The following is a 14,181-nucleotide window of genomic DNA, read 5'->3' on the forward strand; positions in this document are numbered from 1 at the left end:
TTCTCAGTATAATAAATTGGAAAACAATTAATAATATGCAATATATTGTTAATAACAGGACTACAATTTAAATGTAGTAAAAATACTCCAAGTGATCATTTACGTAAAAAATCAGAAAACTATTCCAGAGTTAAACAGAATATTTCGCAGCTGCGTGTCGCATTATATTTTTGTAAGAAGGACGTATGGTGATCTCGATCGGTTAAATGTGCATTATTTAATCCCATATAGCACCCTTTTCCAGAGATCTTTCTGGAAACGTTCACAGGATGTTGGGACGTTTTCAAGATGTCCTACAGAACATCCTTTAGAAATCTGTGCAATATAGGATATGAAAAGAACAATGATAACCCAATCCCTTAAGTTGAATATAACATGTTATTATTTTTAATTTTCATTTGTACAAATGAAAATTAAACCATTTCTGTGATTATAGTTTCAAAATAAACATCGTCCATATTAAGATATACATTTAGTAAATAATACACTAAATTGATTTAGATTTGATACATTTTCTTGAATTAGTCAAATTAACAACATATTAGAGCCATGTTTCCATATAGATACATTGCCAGTACTGAAAATTTACAGTATATGCAGGGCTGGCATGTATTTGAAATACTTGTATTTAAAACACACTATTTGCAATACAAGCGTATTTTGTATTTTTTATTTTAGCGGATCACACAAAAGTATTACGTATTTTGTATTTAAAATCGAAAAATTGAAAGCTTTTTATATCTTGCAATTCAAATAATAAGGTTGATTATCAATGCTAGTATTTGAAATACAAAATACAAAATACTTTCATAATATTTTGTTAATACTGAAATATAAAATACAAAATACTTTTATATGTTCCCATGAAATACAAAATACAAAATATTTTCATGTACTCCGAACAAATACAAAATACAAAATATAATTGTCTTACTAATACTGTTTTTCAAATAAAAGTATTTCAAATACATGCTCAGCCCTGAGTATATGTAACTATAGATTTTCAGTACCGGCAGCGTATTTCGAAACTTGCTGTACTAAAAACAATGGCAATAATTAAATCTATAGAAATAATTGGAAACAACTCTAACTGTGTACGTATAGGTATAATTTAAAGTTATGAATTGAACAGCGTGTATACTTTAAAAATCGTGCTTCTCTCTTCTAATATTAGGTGTTGAACTTAATTCTTGCTGTTTTTCGTCTCCAAAATTGATTTGTTTCGAAGGGAAATACCTTAATCAAAGTACTATTAGTAGAGTATTATTAATTAGTAATAAAGTAGAAAATGGAGGAAATTACTTTGATTAAGGTATTCATTCATCTTCCCTTCTAAACAAATCAATTTTGGAGACGAAAAACGACAGGAATTAAGTTCAACACCTACATCAAACTTCAGAATTTCCAATCCTAGCGTTTTGATGAAATCGTTCGGCGATTCGATATTTCAGCGATCTCCCGGGCTCCGTCCGTACTTCCGATGCAATTCCGCCGCTCTTTCCGTCGAGATTTCCATCCGATCGTCTCACGTGGTCAATGTAGAAAACACGTCGAGCACACTTTTGCGGCATTCCGGATAAAGGGCGTGGCAGCCTGCGCCCTCCGCCAGCTCGCCCAGCCGTTCAGCCGCCCGATATTCCCGATCCCCGTACTCGTCGTACTCTTCCCGGGTGCTGGAGGGCCTGGAATTCCATGGTATTCCGCATACACGTGCATACGTACATACGTGTGGCTGTCGTGCCGTGAGAAATTACAACGGCCGTGTTCGTACCATGCGTCGCTTCGGAAACGGCGCCGGCGGAACAAAACAAAAATATCGGCGAGCCGCGGATATGGTTTTATCGGAAAATCCTGGCGTGCACTCGATACGGTGTTTATTAAATATCGTCGCCGTCTCCGTCGTGACATTATGTTCGCATGTAATTGACGTTATGCGTGGGCGACCGGTGCCGACGTTTTATTGCGGCGCGGCTAATCGATTTTTCTCGCCGATGACGAGGACGCCTGCTACGAACGATTATCGATAATAAAGACATTCTTTCATATAAGCGGGGTCGCCGGAGAAATATATGTAGGATACATCGTAATATTAACACACTTCGGATACTTTAGTGTATCTTTCAACGAGTATTATAGTCGATGTAATCTCAATGAAAATTCAGACCGAAACGATCAGTTAGTATCGTGTTATTAAAGTCCGATAAAACCGTTCGTCGATTAAAAAAGGAATTAATATCAATACAATTTAAAATCATGTACACGGGAAAAATGATTTTGCTGAAACGTCTAAAAAATTAACTTAGATACAGATTTGAAAATAATTGCTGTGGATTAAAATAATTATAGGAATTTCAAGCACGCTGCAGGAAGTCAGCAATGCTGGGAAAGGTTTTGATATTCAGCAACCAGATTGAGAGTCTTTCAGAATTATTTTGACTACCCAACAAAATTATTTTCTCATCAGTATTTAACAAAATTTTTTAATCTGTAGCAAAATCATCTGTCCATATAAAATTCAAGGAAAGAGATGTCCATGTAATAACAATGTTTCGACGTATTTTCGTCTTTGTACACTAAAAAATGAGTCTGGTTACATCAATTGGAGTTTTGGTTGAAAATAAACAAATCAGAATTTTTTTAGTTGAATCTATTATGATTGCAGTTGAGATAAACAGAATTCTGACTAATACAATTAGAATTTCCTTCGTTCATTTACAACTAGAAATTTTTCTCAGTGTATCTAAAGTATCTGGAAAAAAGATTCGCGTTTCGCGTCGCGCCGCGATATTCAAGTATGCCAATTTTCTCAAATAGCGCATAGTTCATTTACCTAAGGAAAGTCTGTACCAATTGTCCCAGTAAACCGTGATGGGCGTCAAATGGGACGAAAGCGGCTTCGCAAATGGCCTTGAGTAAACACTCTTTGCCACCAAAGCCATATATGGCTGCCATCTTTTCAAACAATTTGTAGAAACTCCACCTGCTCCTACTGGTCCTTGCATAATACACTCCTGGTTCCGTGAAATCCGTGGCGTCAGACGGCATGTCGTATATCATTTTCGTAAATACACCCACGATTACACTCTCGCGATCCAACTGCAACGGTGTGCCTAGACCGAAGATCAGCTGTGAAAGCAGAAAATAGTATTCAAGCGGATGAACATAACGATACTCTCACTACAGAACGAGAAATCATTTTCACAATGCTTATCTTCGCGTTGCGATATTCCACGTTGTTACCGCTTTATCATCAAATCAAATCCATCTAAAAGCTTTCTTAAATAGACCTATTTCGTAATTTTATTTTTTTCTTTATTGAATAGTGTAATAACTCTAAATTTTTTAAGGTGGAATCTCACTTTAAAGAGTGAAAATTGAATCATTCTTGAAAAAGGGTTTTCGATCTTTAAGAGAGAGATTCCATTTTTTTAAGAGTGATAATTTATTCTAAAAGTTTTAGAGAGTAGCAAACTACTGTCTCTGTCCAACTGTCGGTTTGCAAAATTTCTTAAAAGTAGTTTAACTTTTTCGAATTCTCTTTTCGATAATAAATACCTAAGAACCTTAACTTCATTGAGTAAATCAGTTGAGAATAAAAAACCGTTTAAAAGGAGTTTAAAATGTTAATTTTAAAAGATTGTAATACTTATATTATATTCCGACATTTTTAATGAAGTTCTAATAGTTTTCGATTTTTCGCTGTACTACTTATTGTTAATTACAACATTGAGAAAAAAATTGTTTATTTGATTAAATTAATTCAGTTTGTTTGTTTCTTTTGATGAAGTATGTAATTATTTTTACGTCAAACATATTATATTTGACTTAACTACATATATTCTTCAATGAAAGAAACTGAGACAAACTGAATTAAGTTAGTCAAATAAACAATTTTTTTCTCATTGTTGCAAAGGATTTATAGTTACAGATATATCCAAAAGAATAATTTTTTATTTAAATTTCTCTACTTCGCTATAAGTTTCATCTCAAATTACTAATTCTAATAAAGAAAGTATTATATAAAGGCTACGAGCCACAATAAACAATTTATTAAATATCTGTTTATTTAGACAAATCATCAGTGTTAGTAGTTGAAATGCAAGCCAGGCCATCAACTTTCAAATTCCGCATGTATATGTAACATTATTTCTTCAGAATCACTTAGATTAGTCCATTCAGTATAATATATATTATTATGTAATTGTAGAAGCAAGGAAATTGCAGAAAGAATATGCACTCCGTTCATCTCAAATCCAGTAAGATATAATTTCCGTATAGTTACAAAGCAACCATTTATTTTAAATTAAACAGTTGATACAGCAAAATGCGATTTCTGGTTACTAATTCTATTAAGTAGTGACGATCATCGTCATTCAACATGATTATTGTCAGCTTCGCCGTGTCGAGAAAATGATACGACCGTTTCGTGCATTTAATTATTCTCGCCGGCAGTGCCATGTACGGTGATGTCGAGCGTTGTATACACAACGAGGATGAATCGCGATGACCGCGGCCGCATACACGTCGTGGATTCCGAATTCCGTGGGTCGTACGAAGTTCGTCCAATTTCCGCGCCGGGGTTTGCGCGGACCGTCCCTCGTATGAATTTCCGATAAAACCGCAAATTTCCGCGTAGAATCGTTCCGCCGCCGAGTATCTGGATACTATAGCCTCGCCCAGAAGGAGAAGGTAAAAGGAGGTGGAAAATGCACACCGAAGAAAAAAGGAGCCGACACGCAATAATTCTTTTGCCTCTCTCTCTCACGGAACAAACAATACGCGCTCAGACCCGACATTATGCGCGAATAATTGATTGCGAGCGTATCGTACGAGCGTAATTCCGGCGTGAATGTCTCTTGCCGACGAAGGCTATTCCTTTCGCGTTCGAAATATTTCAAGCTCTGAGAATTATCGCGCTGAGAATTATACTTTCTTTCTTTTTTTCCGCTAGTAACAGATACAAACTTATGGCTTTAAGTTATGACAGATGTGACAGTATAAAAAATTTAGCTAGATATAGAAAATAATTTGTTGGACTACTAAAATCATTATGTAAGTTGCTCAAACATAATGAATGATCCCGCAAAAAGCTACTAGTTCGAGCGACTTATATAATTATTTTGATAGTTTAACCAAATTTTTTTCAAATTTTTATGTAGCTAAATTTTTAGATAGACTTTGGAAAACCATTCTTTTCTCGATTGAAGAATTATTTGTAAGCATTTTCTTAAGTTTTATGAAAAACCCTACAAGATTCCGGACCTAATTTATAGCTTACTTATTTGATCGTAGAATTAATGTGAATTTAATTCAAAATTTTTTCTAAAACTTCATTACTGCTCGCAGAAATGAAAATAAAAGGTTTGTTCATAAATTTAACAAGCTTTCATCTCGTACATTTATTAAATAAATGTGTTCCACGCTTCGGAAAAAACCTATTAACGTGCTGGACAAAAATCCTGGCACTCTTCGCACGTGCTTTTAATGCGCAGGAAAATACTCGTTTACCGCACTGAAACTGGGACTGCAATATTCTCCCAATTCTATTTTCCAACTTAAGGGGATGCTGGAGTGTCCTGTTTTACCATTAATTTTTAAAGACTCTTTTCTCTTAATTGTGTTTATGGATTGAAAAGTCCTCCACAATTAAAGTATCTACAACAACACAGGCTGCCAGCTACAATTTAATGAAAAATGAAAGCAAATTAAAAATTGCAGCATTGTCACCGGCTTCTGCAGTCAACTCGTCACAATAAGTAACTCTTATATGTGCCGCATATAAGAGTTTCAGATTTTACCCGGTTAAAATAAATAGCTAGCAGTCTACAGAAAACCTCGAAGAACAATTCTCTGCTTTTAGAAAAAGGTAGGGGCTTTAGTATAAGAGAAAAGAGTCGCCGAAAATTTCGTTTGTATATTACGAGTGAAATTGACGTGAAGCCATGAAACCGAGTAGTATTTTAGTTGATCTCTTTCTGAGAGATGGCGTTACAATATGCCAGATAAGGACAGATGAATGTGTTTGAGCGAGACACAACGATATATAATAAATATAAGAAATGAATAAAAGATGTCACTATCATCGAATTTGGAATTTAAAAAAGTCTGTACTATCGACCTCGATTAAGTTCGACCGTCACTCCAGCATCCCCTTAAGTCGTCGCGTCGGTCCAATCGTATCTTCAATTAGCGCGAGTAATGAATGTCTTTCCGCATTCGCTTCTACATCACCAGACTAACCAGTAGAATCTATCATCGGTTCGTGGAATGTATCGATTTCATTCGCCGGCTTCGGCGACACGAATATATAAAAAAAAACCGTACAGCATACGAAACCCGGGCTGAATCTCGTTAAACTGTCCTCTCCAGACGCGCTGTCGCGCCGAGATACGATCTTCCGTGGAAATTCTCGCGAATTTATCGAAATTCATACGCGGCCAGCATGTGTTACATCCGCGAGAGAGCCGTTGTATCAGCAACATCCTGTACAGATGTGCGATCCCATGTCCGCGTAAACCTTTTCGTCTCTAGCCGGACGCCAGCTGTCATAAACTAAATGGACCACGAAAGATCGACGGGTTGAATGCGCCGGAATATCGGTACGGTCATCAAATAATTCTCCGTCAATGTCAACATGTGTGAGGCGAATAATTACCCGTGTCGCCGAAAAAAACGCCGAAAATGAACCCGTCACAACTTTCTTCGTGTCATTCGCGTTCGTTCTCTCGTCTCTTCAAAGGTCAGGAATGTATAGGGAACAGTCGTCGTAATGGTATTTGTGGAAAACACGCTGTCCGGAAAATTGGACGAACGCGAGGAAGAATGACGCGCACGAAAACGGCCGTGTACATTCATTTTCTGACACGCACGATCCCGACAGTAGTTTTAATTATCAGAGTAGCGGAAATTGCGCCGATCTGTCACTCTGAACCGTTCTAGAATATAAATTAATGGGTAACATCATATATAAGTATATTATGTAATATTATTTGATTATTTTCTTTTTCCTTAATAATCAAATCCTATATGATTATAAAATTATATATATTTTTTCTCATTGAGCAATTAACAATGAGCATCAAATTCAAGAAGTAATGCAATTTCGTTTATTAACTAATTACATACCAAAAGCTGAGACGAATTGGGAAACGTAAGGCTCCTTCGCAACCTGAACCGCTGCGCTGTCTCTGAATTTTCATTGTGAGTGCCGTTCACCCGCAGGCATTTTCCGATGTTGAGCAATTGACAGAATACGAGGAAAGTAACAATCGATTTGATCATTTTCTAGAGTACATTTGCGACGTGTGACACGTGGGATTCCTCGGTGTCCGATTAGGTGACGTCGAACTTCGGAGGCAGCAAAGACTGGATTGGTTCGGAGGCATCGTTTTCGTGTGTTGCGGAGACTGTTAAACAACCCCCAGCGCAAATGTTTGCGTCGCTTCTCCGGGCGAATTGCTAGCGACGAGGTTTCGTGGTCAGAGCCGTTCGTATATAACGGAAGCAATTCTCACCGATAACGCGTGCATAAAGCTGGCCGCACACGATGCATGATTTCCTGCATAATGGTCTTACATGCTGCTGTGCCTGCTCTGATGCGTGCTAAACAGCTTGGTGCATTGAGCGAAGTATACTATTATCCATGGTGGAAATATATAAGGTGAAACAATACGCATAATGGCGGTAGCAATACTGGAAATAGTCAATCACGTATGTCCGAATATGCACTTTCGTACCTATAATAGCGCAGGTTATACTGGAATAGCCAATCAAATATGTCCGAATATGCACTTTCCTACCGCGCATCCAGATAGCTTTACCTTATATATTTCCACCATGCTATCATCCTTGATTTCTGTGTTTGATACATAGTAAAAAATCGTGAGTCCATATGTAGAATTTTTCTTGTGTTTTTTGATTATTACTTCAATGTAAAATAAACATACAACTGATATGTTATTATTTTTGTAACATTTTGATGTGTCAGATTCATGTCATCTTTCTAACTTAACAATTGCGTATGTCAATTAAAAATGGAATATTATTTTGAATGTTTTTAATACAATTGTTTCAATTAATTTATATATCTCAAAGTCAATTTAACATCTAAAAATTTTTTCATTCACATTGTACGAACAAAAATGTTTTATTAACATTTTCTTACGAGTTACTGCAATTACTCTTTTATGTACTCTACTTATTTTATATGTTAGTTTTAAATCACCCTTAAAGTCAAAATAACAAATATAAATGTAAAGTATTCTGTCAATTATTTAACATTATTAGTTCGTTAATAAATAACACAAGGCGAATGAGTTACTTTAACTTAAAATTTAGAGTGGATCTCCTGGGATATGTAAAAAATGTTAAAATTAACATTTTCTTTTTTACTGTATGGTGCATTATTTCATGCTTGTTTTCTTGCAGGCGCCAATCAAAACGTTAAGAATCACTCACGTGATTGATTGGTGTCATGTGAGATGTATAGGTTAAAGCCACCACGGTTGCCACCTTCGTGTGATGACGTTTATGCAGCGAGCCGAGCAAAGTAACATGCATTGATCAGCATGCAAGAGAGTAAGCATGAAAATCATGCATCGTGTGCGGCCAGCTTAACGATCAGTCTCGTAACGCATCGCGTATCGCATCCGGACGTAGTTTAGTCAAATATTTGAAATCAGCGCGACGGCATGATTATACAACGCCGGACGAAATTGCGTGTAACGCGCCCTCGTTAATAAGTTAAGTTCGCAGACCGCGTCGTGTTGATACAAGGCTGTTAAAAGTTACATAACGATGGGACCTCTTCGCACCTATGTGGCATGTCGTGCGAATTAAATGTACGTCGCAACGAGAGATGCTGTAATACATGAAAGAGCGAATGCATGCTTGCTATGTATCTCGGTGGAGCTGCTTTAATCATTTGTGTCGCTGTTAAGAGTTATTAAAACTACGAAACGAGCGTGTTTTAATCCAGTAAATTTCTGTCTTGATTTACATTTGAACAGCATAACAATTAATGTTAAAGGAGAAATTACGCAAAGTTAAAATTAGTTTTAATTTATGTAAAGCACAAGCAACAAGTAAATTCGATATTGGCTGTTGTTAAAGTTTACTGAAAATAAAGTATGTTATTTTTTTTAACGTAAGAATATTAATATTTCAAAAGTTATGGATTATTGCATTTCAAATTTTGTATATTGTATAATTCTGCATTGTAGAAAGACATTAAATTGCTTTGGCAATTTTCTCACTTTAATTTATCATTGCCACTTTCTCATTAAATTTTTAGAAATTCTACTCAAATTCATATTCTTAAAAAAATATTACAATACTTATAGTGTATAAATTTACATCGAATCATTTAAGCATCCAACTTGACAATTAAAGGCTTTATTCTTTATCAGTTGTATATTGACAATCCTAAGAAATCCTTTGTTTAATATCGATTACAATACTTTAGCCCCCTTTAAGTACATTATTTAAAAAGTTTGAGAATAGTTGCTTTAAATTTAAATGTCACATTTTAGTAACCATACGTTTTTTACAACGCTTGAAAATTCCTCCTAAAAATCCGCACGACTCCCGCGAATTCTTTCGCAAATGGCTGAGTGCCAAAATGGGTTCGATGACTCTACGAATATCAGCAAAAAAATTTATATCGCGTTGGAAAACCGCGAAAGAAAAATTACGTTTGCGCTCCATTTTCGTTATAATATCACCTTAATGTGGCACTAAGAATGAACAGATCAGCACTTTGCTGATAACGTTATGGAAGAAAGTTTCCCTCGATAAAAGCGGCAAAACTCCTGCGGTAGCCTCCGGCTTGAGCCCAAATCGAAGTCGCGTCATGAAAAAAAAAGAAAGAACAATAAAGTCAATATCTTTCTCTTTAAGTCCGACTTTAGCTTTCCATATGGTGTCTTCAATCGTAAGTACGAGCGGAGACTGTATTCTGCGAAACAGTAACAACGTTGGTCTCAGACTTCCGAGAGTTGGTTACAATGGAATAAAAGGTAAACTCTCTTGTCGATTGTACAGCCAAGAGAAAAAGCAGGAGAAGATTTGGTTGTATTATACATATATACTTTATATATACATCATATTAATCGACCTTGACGAGGCAAAATTATAGTAAAATAACAGTAAATGTTTTTCTGATTGCAAATTATACGTCAAAACCAATAATTTTGAATTTAAATGCTTTTATTTCTCACAGGTGCAGATATACTTTCTTTTTTTCCCACGACCATAAGTCACAAAGAATTGTTCGCGTTTCTAACTTTTGGACATCATATGATCGACGGTGGCCGGCGGCGGATATCTTACGGGCCTTTAAACAGATGATCCAGTAACGTAATAAAATCTTAGCGAAAATTTGTGCGAGGGCGGGACGGTTGGTCGGTCCATTCGTAAAGAAAAATGGCCAGCGGGTAACAAGAAAGACGAAGTTTCGTTTTACCACGAAAAGATCTCGAGCTCGCTCCTATCCTGGTAATCTCGTAACATCGTAGAATATCTTTCCCTCGGTATGAGTTCATAATACTGTCGCTAAATTGAATCACGACGGCCATACGATCTCGTAAAACTCACCCTCGTTATCTACACAGAATCAGACCGTCAGACCTGCGGCTGAATGCAAAACGTGTGTTTCCCATGGTCGATTAAGCAACGTCCATTTATCCATGAATTCTTGCTTCAAGGAAAAAGACGAAGATGTGCAGTTTGACCAAAAACGAAATAAAAAAATTTATTCCTGAATAAAAACTTTCTTGACTTCCGCGCTGTTAAGCTAGAATAAAATTCCATATACGGAAAGAACGTCTTGCTGAAGCGTCTAAAAATTTAGCTAGATACAGAGAGATAAAAAAATAATTTTATTAGATCGTCAAAATAATTTGCAAGACTAAAATTCATCAAATAAATTATAAGGCTCTCAAGAATATAAGTTCAAAAATTACAAAAATTAGAGGGCTATTCAAGTCACGCTGGATGTCGTGATTTAATTTACTGATTAACTTATTGTTTATATATAATAATTTGTACATGACATCTAGGGTGGCTCGAATAGTCCCCTAATTTTTGTAATTTTTGAATTTATCAAAACTTTTGCAGAGAGAGAGGATTGTCCATCGTATTTGAATTACCTACATAACATTTTGATGATCCAATAAAATTACTTTTGATTTGATGTATCCAGCTAAAGTTTTAGATGCTTCAGTAAAGTCATTCTTTCTGTATATAAAAAAAAGTTTGACTTTTCTATCTCACGTCATATCATTGCGAACGTTGTACTGATTTGTTATGCAAATAAAGAAAGAAGAATAATGTATTGCAGAATTAAATCGTATCGCGGGGACCTCAATTAAAGAACTGCAATTGTGTAAAGTGTATCTTTGACAGCGTGGTAGAAAACACTTCCGCGACTTCGATCATTTCTCTTTATATTGGGAGAGGTCGGATTGCAGGATACAATGCAGAAAATCGGTGGCCAACTAAAAATAAATGGTTACGTAACAGCGCGCGGGGTATTCCTGAAACAAAAGAAGACGTATGCGAGGTCAGTTTATCACGCTGGTCAACAATAGTGGTATCGGAGGATCCATTTTCCACGGCAGTTGTGCCGCTTAAAGCGAAAATTGAAAAAAATACCCGTCGTTCGTCAGCACCTCAGAAGTGGCTTGAAATGAATGATAAAGTGCCCGGAAGCCGAAAACGGAATGAAAACTTCTGCTTTAATTTTTTTAACGTTTTGTCATAAAACCTCCCCGGCAAGCTGACGTTATTTATCATCATTTTGACGCCAAACTGACATCTATAATGTCAAAATAACAATAAATAACATCAGCTTGTTTGCTGGGTTGCTTTTTACATAATTACATGCGATCTATTAACAACTGTCAAAATATAATAGACAGACTTTTCAGGCTTGATAATAATCACTTTTATCGTCGACTATAATTGATGTTCAAACTGTAATGCATTAAACCCGCCTTGCGAATCGGAAACTAGCTCGTCGCTGATCGGTATCTTTTTGGATAATCCTTAGAGAAGATAGTCGGTGGGAAGTTGATTCGTTTCCTGTTATATTGCCTCGACGACGGGCGAACAAGGATATATACGCGAAGAGGGTGAGCTTTATTACATCGTCTTGGAATTGTAATTCAATTCTGCGGAATCCGCAGCAGTGGACATGCGAACTAAGCCAAAGATCTTATCTACTCGATAGAAGATCGAACGGTTATAGTTAGCTCTAAACTGGTACGTTAACAATTCACAATTTTAACAAAAACAAGAATTCGAGGATAATCGATTCTTATCAATTTTATCAATTCCTATCAATCAAATTCCTGTCAAATCGAGCCTAATTTCGAGACTTCCTCTTCAAAACAAATTTTCAAAGCGTCGACATGAGTTTTCGATTTAACTGCAATAAAAAATGAAAAGCTCTTTGTAAACTAGAACGATTGGTGTAAAAAATTTTACATAAAAGGGTATCATTCTATAAATTCGGGTATTGGACGATAGGTTGGAGATCACTTGATAAAAAATATATACATATATATATACGCGTAATGGAAATGATAGTGGATTGATTTGCTGTGACAGCTCTCATCGATTCTATAGCGAACATATTTTCTATATAACCTCCAGAATACCCACAACCTTGAACTCTTATATCAAAGACCGGCGAAGCTCATTATCTTTTCTTGCTGGGCGATCGTGAGGCAAACCTTGAATCGCGTGATCTTGCTTTTCATGTCGGATTTATTTATCTGGGATAATGTAATATCATGATTTTCGATCTCGCCCTTTTTCATGAAAATCTGTGCCTCTTTACCTGTTCCACATGGTATTAACATTTTGAATTTTTCGGAAAGCCTGCGCTTCTAAAGTTGGGCTTTTGCACGGACATATATCATTAAAAATTAAATTATTATTAAATTATTGAAATATATATTATAAATATTAACCGTGTTTGATTTTTAATCATTCAAAAATAATTTGCTTTGAACGTTACGAAAAAGTCATTTCTGGCGTTTCGTTTCAGGATATCCAGTGCACATAATGTTACGTCGATACGCAAGATTCTTTCTTTAAGCTCGTAAATCACAAATTCTGCGGCACGTCGTGTCCGTCCTGATATTACAAATATTAAAGAACAGGATAAATGCGCAGCGTACCAACAGAATTGGCTATTGATAATATTAATAAAAGATTGCACTATGTATCAAATAACAACTGCATATCGAGGGAAGAATTTTTAATAGCTACCAAAATTCGACATTTTTTGTACTTATTATAATAGCAAATTTTACAAACAAATTTTTGGAACATCTATGGGCTCACTATTGTCTCCCATTATTACGACTATAATTTTAGAAGATCTGGAAGAGATGGCATTTCAGCATTTACCTTGTGTACTACAGTTCTATTTTAGATAGGTATAGATGATATTATCTTAGCTGCCACGTCACCGTAGTATTAGATCGGAATGACTACATGGAAAAAATGGAACGATTGTTATCTGATAATGATACCTATAAAATAATTGACAAGGAATAAATTTATAAACAAATTTACCTATTTACTATAAATTCATTCCTTGTCAATTATTTTATAGCTATCAGTATCAGATAATAATCGTTCTACTTTTCCATGTAGTCATTCCGATCTAATACCACGGTGACGTTGCAGCTAAAGTAATATCATGTAGGTATTAGATCGGAATAACTACATGGAAAAAATGGAACGATTGTTATCTGATAATGATACTCTCTCTCTTATAAAATAACTGACAAGGATCTTACAAAAAACTTACTGGTGAGTTACGGACTTTTTTCTAGTTAGATACACTGTTAGAAATTTCTCAATGAATTTTAATTAACATGTAAAGGAAGCATGTGGTTATGCACGATATTAAATGTAATAAATGATGTAAATAAAAACTAAATTACAGTAGTCTTAAATGTGATGAACGTGTGTATTGAAATTAATGAACACATTATTGTAGAAATTATAATTTACACGTTAATGAAAAGTACGAGATCTGTAACTGAAAAGTAATTTACGTTAATGACATGTAAGAAACGTAAACGTTTTAAACATTAAGTGTTAATAGTATTAGGCTTAATTAAAATATTATTAATATTCGTAAATGTAAAAGTACATTAAATTTCA

The 14,181-nt window shown here is 35.4% G+C and overlaps 1 protein-coding gene across 1 annotated transcript; it reads right to left on the minus strand.

The window, feature by feature from the left end:
- Positions 1-1,406: 1,406 nt before the first annotated feature.
- LOC108762787 (uncharacterized) lies at positions 1,407-7,469 on the minus strand. Its single transcript, XM_018509965.1, has 3 exons — positions 7,126-7,469; positions 2,831-3,126; positions 1,407-1,682 (listed from the first exon to the last, which is right to left on the minus strand). Exons 1-3 carry the CDS (start codon positions 7,279-7,281, stop codon positions 1,526-1,528), a joined length of 609 nt encoding a protein of 202 aa, XP_018365467.1. The 5' UTR covers positions 7,282-7,469; the 3' UTR covers positions 1,407-1,525.
- Between the last annotated feature and the right edge of the window lie 6,712 nt (positions 7,470-14,181).

This window comes from Trachymyrmex cornetzi, unplaced genomic scaffold, assembly GCF_001594075.2.
Source record: "Trachymyrmex cornetzi isolate Tcor2-1 unplaced genomic scaffold, Tcor1.1 scaffold321, whole genome shotgun sequence".
NCBI classification, from domain to species: Eukaryota; Metazoa; Arthropoda; class Insecta; order Hymenoptera; family Formicidae; genus Trachymyrmex; species Trachymyrmex cornetzi.

Excerpts from the sequence above, each read along its gene's own strand:
- LOC108762787 (XM_018509965.1), bottom strand. The coding sequence starts at position 7,281 with ATGATCAAATCGATTGTTACTTTCCTCGTATTCTGTCAATTGCTCAAC. Across the intron at positions 3,127-7,125 it reads CCAATTCGTCTCAGCTTTTG|CTGATCTTCGGTCTAGGCAC; the intron begins GTATGTAATTAG and ends CTGCTTTCACAG. Across the intron at positions 1,683-2,830 it reads TTGGTACAGACTTTCCTTAG|GCCCTCCAGCACCCGGGAAG; the intron begins GTAAATGAACTA and ends ATGGAATTCCAG.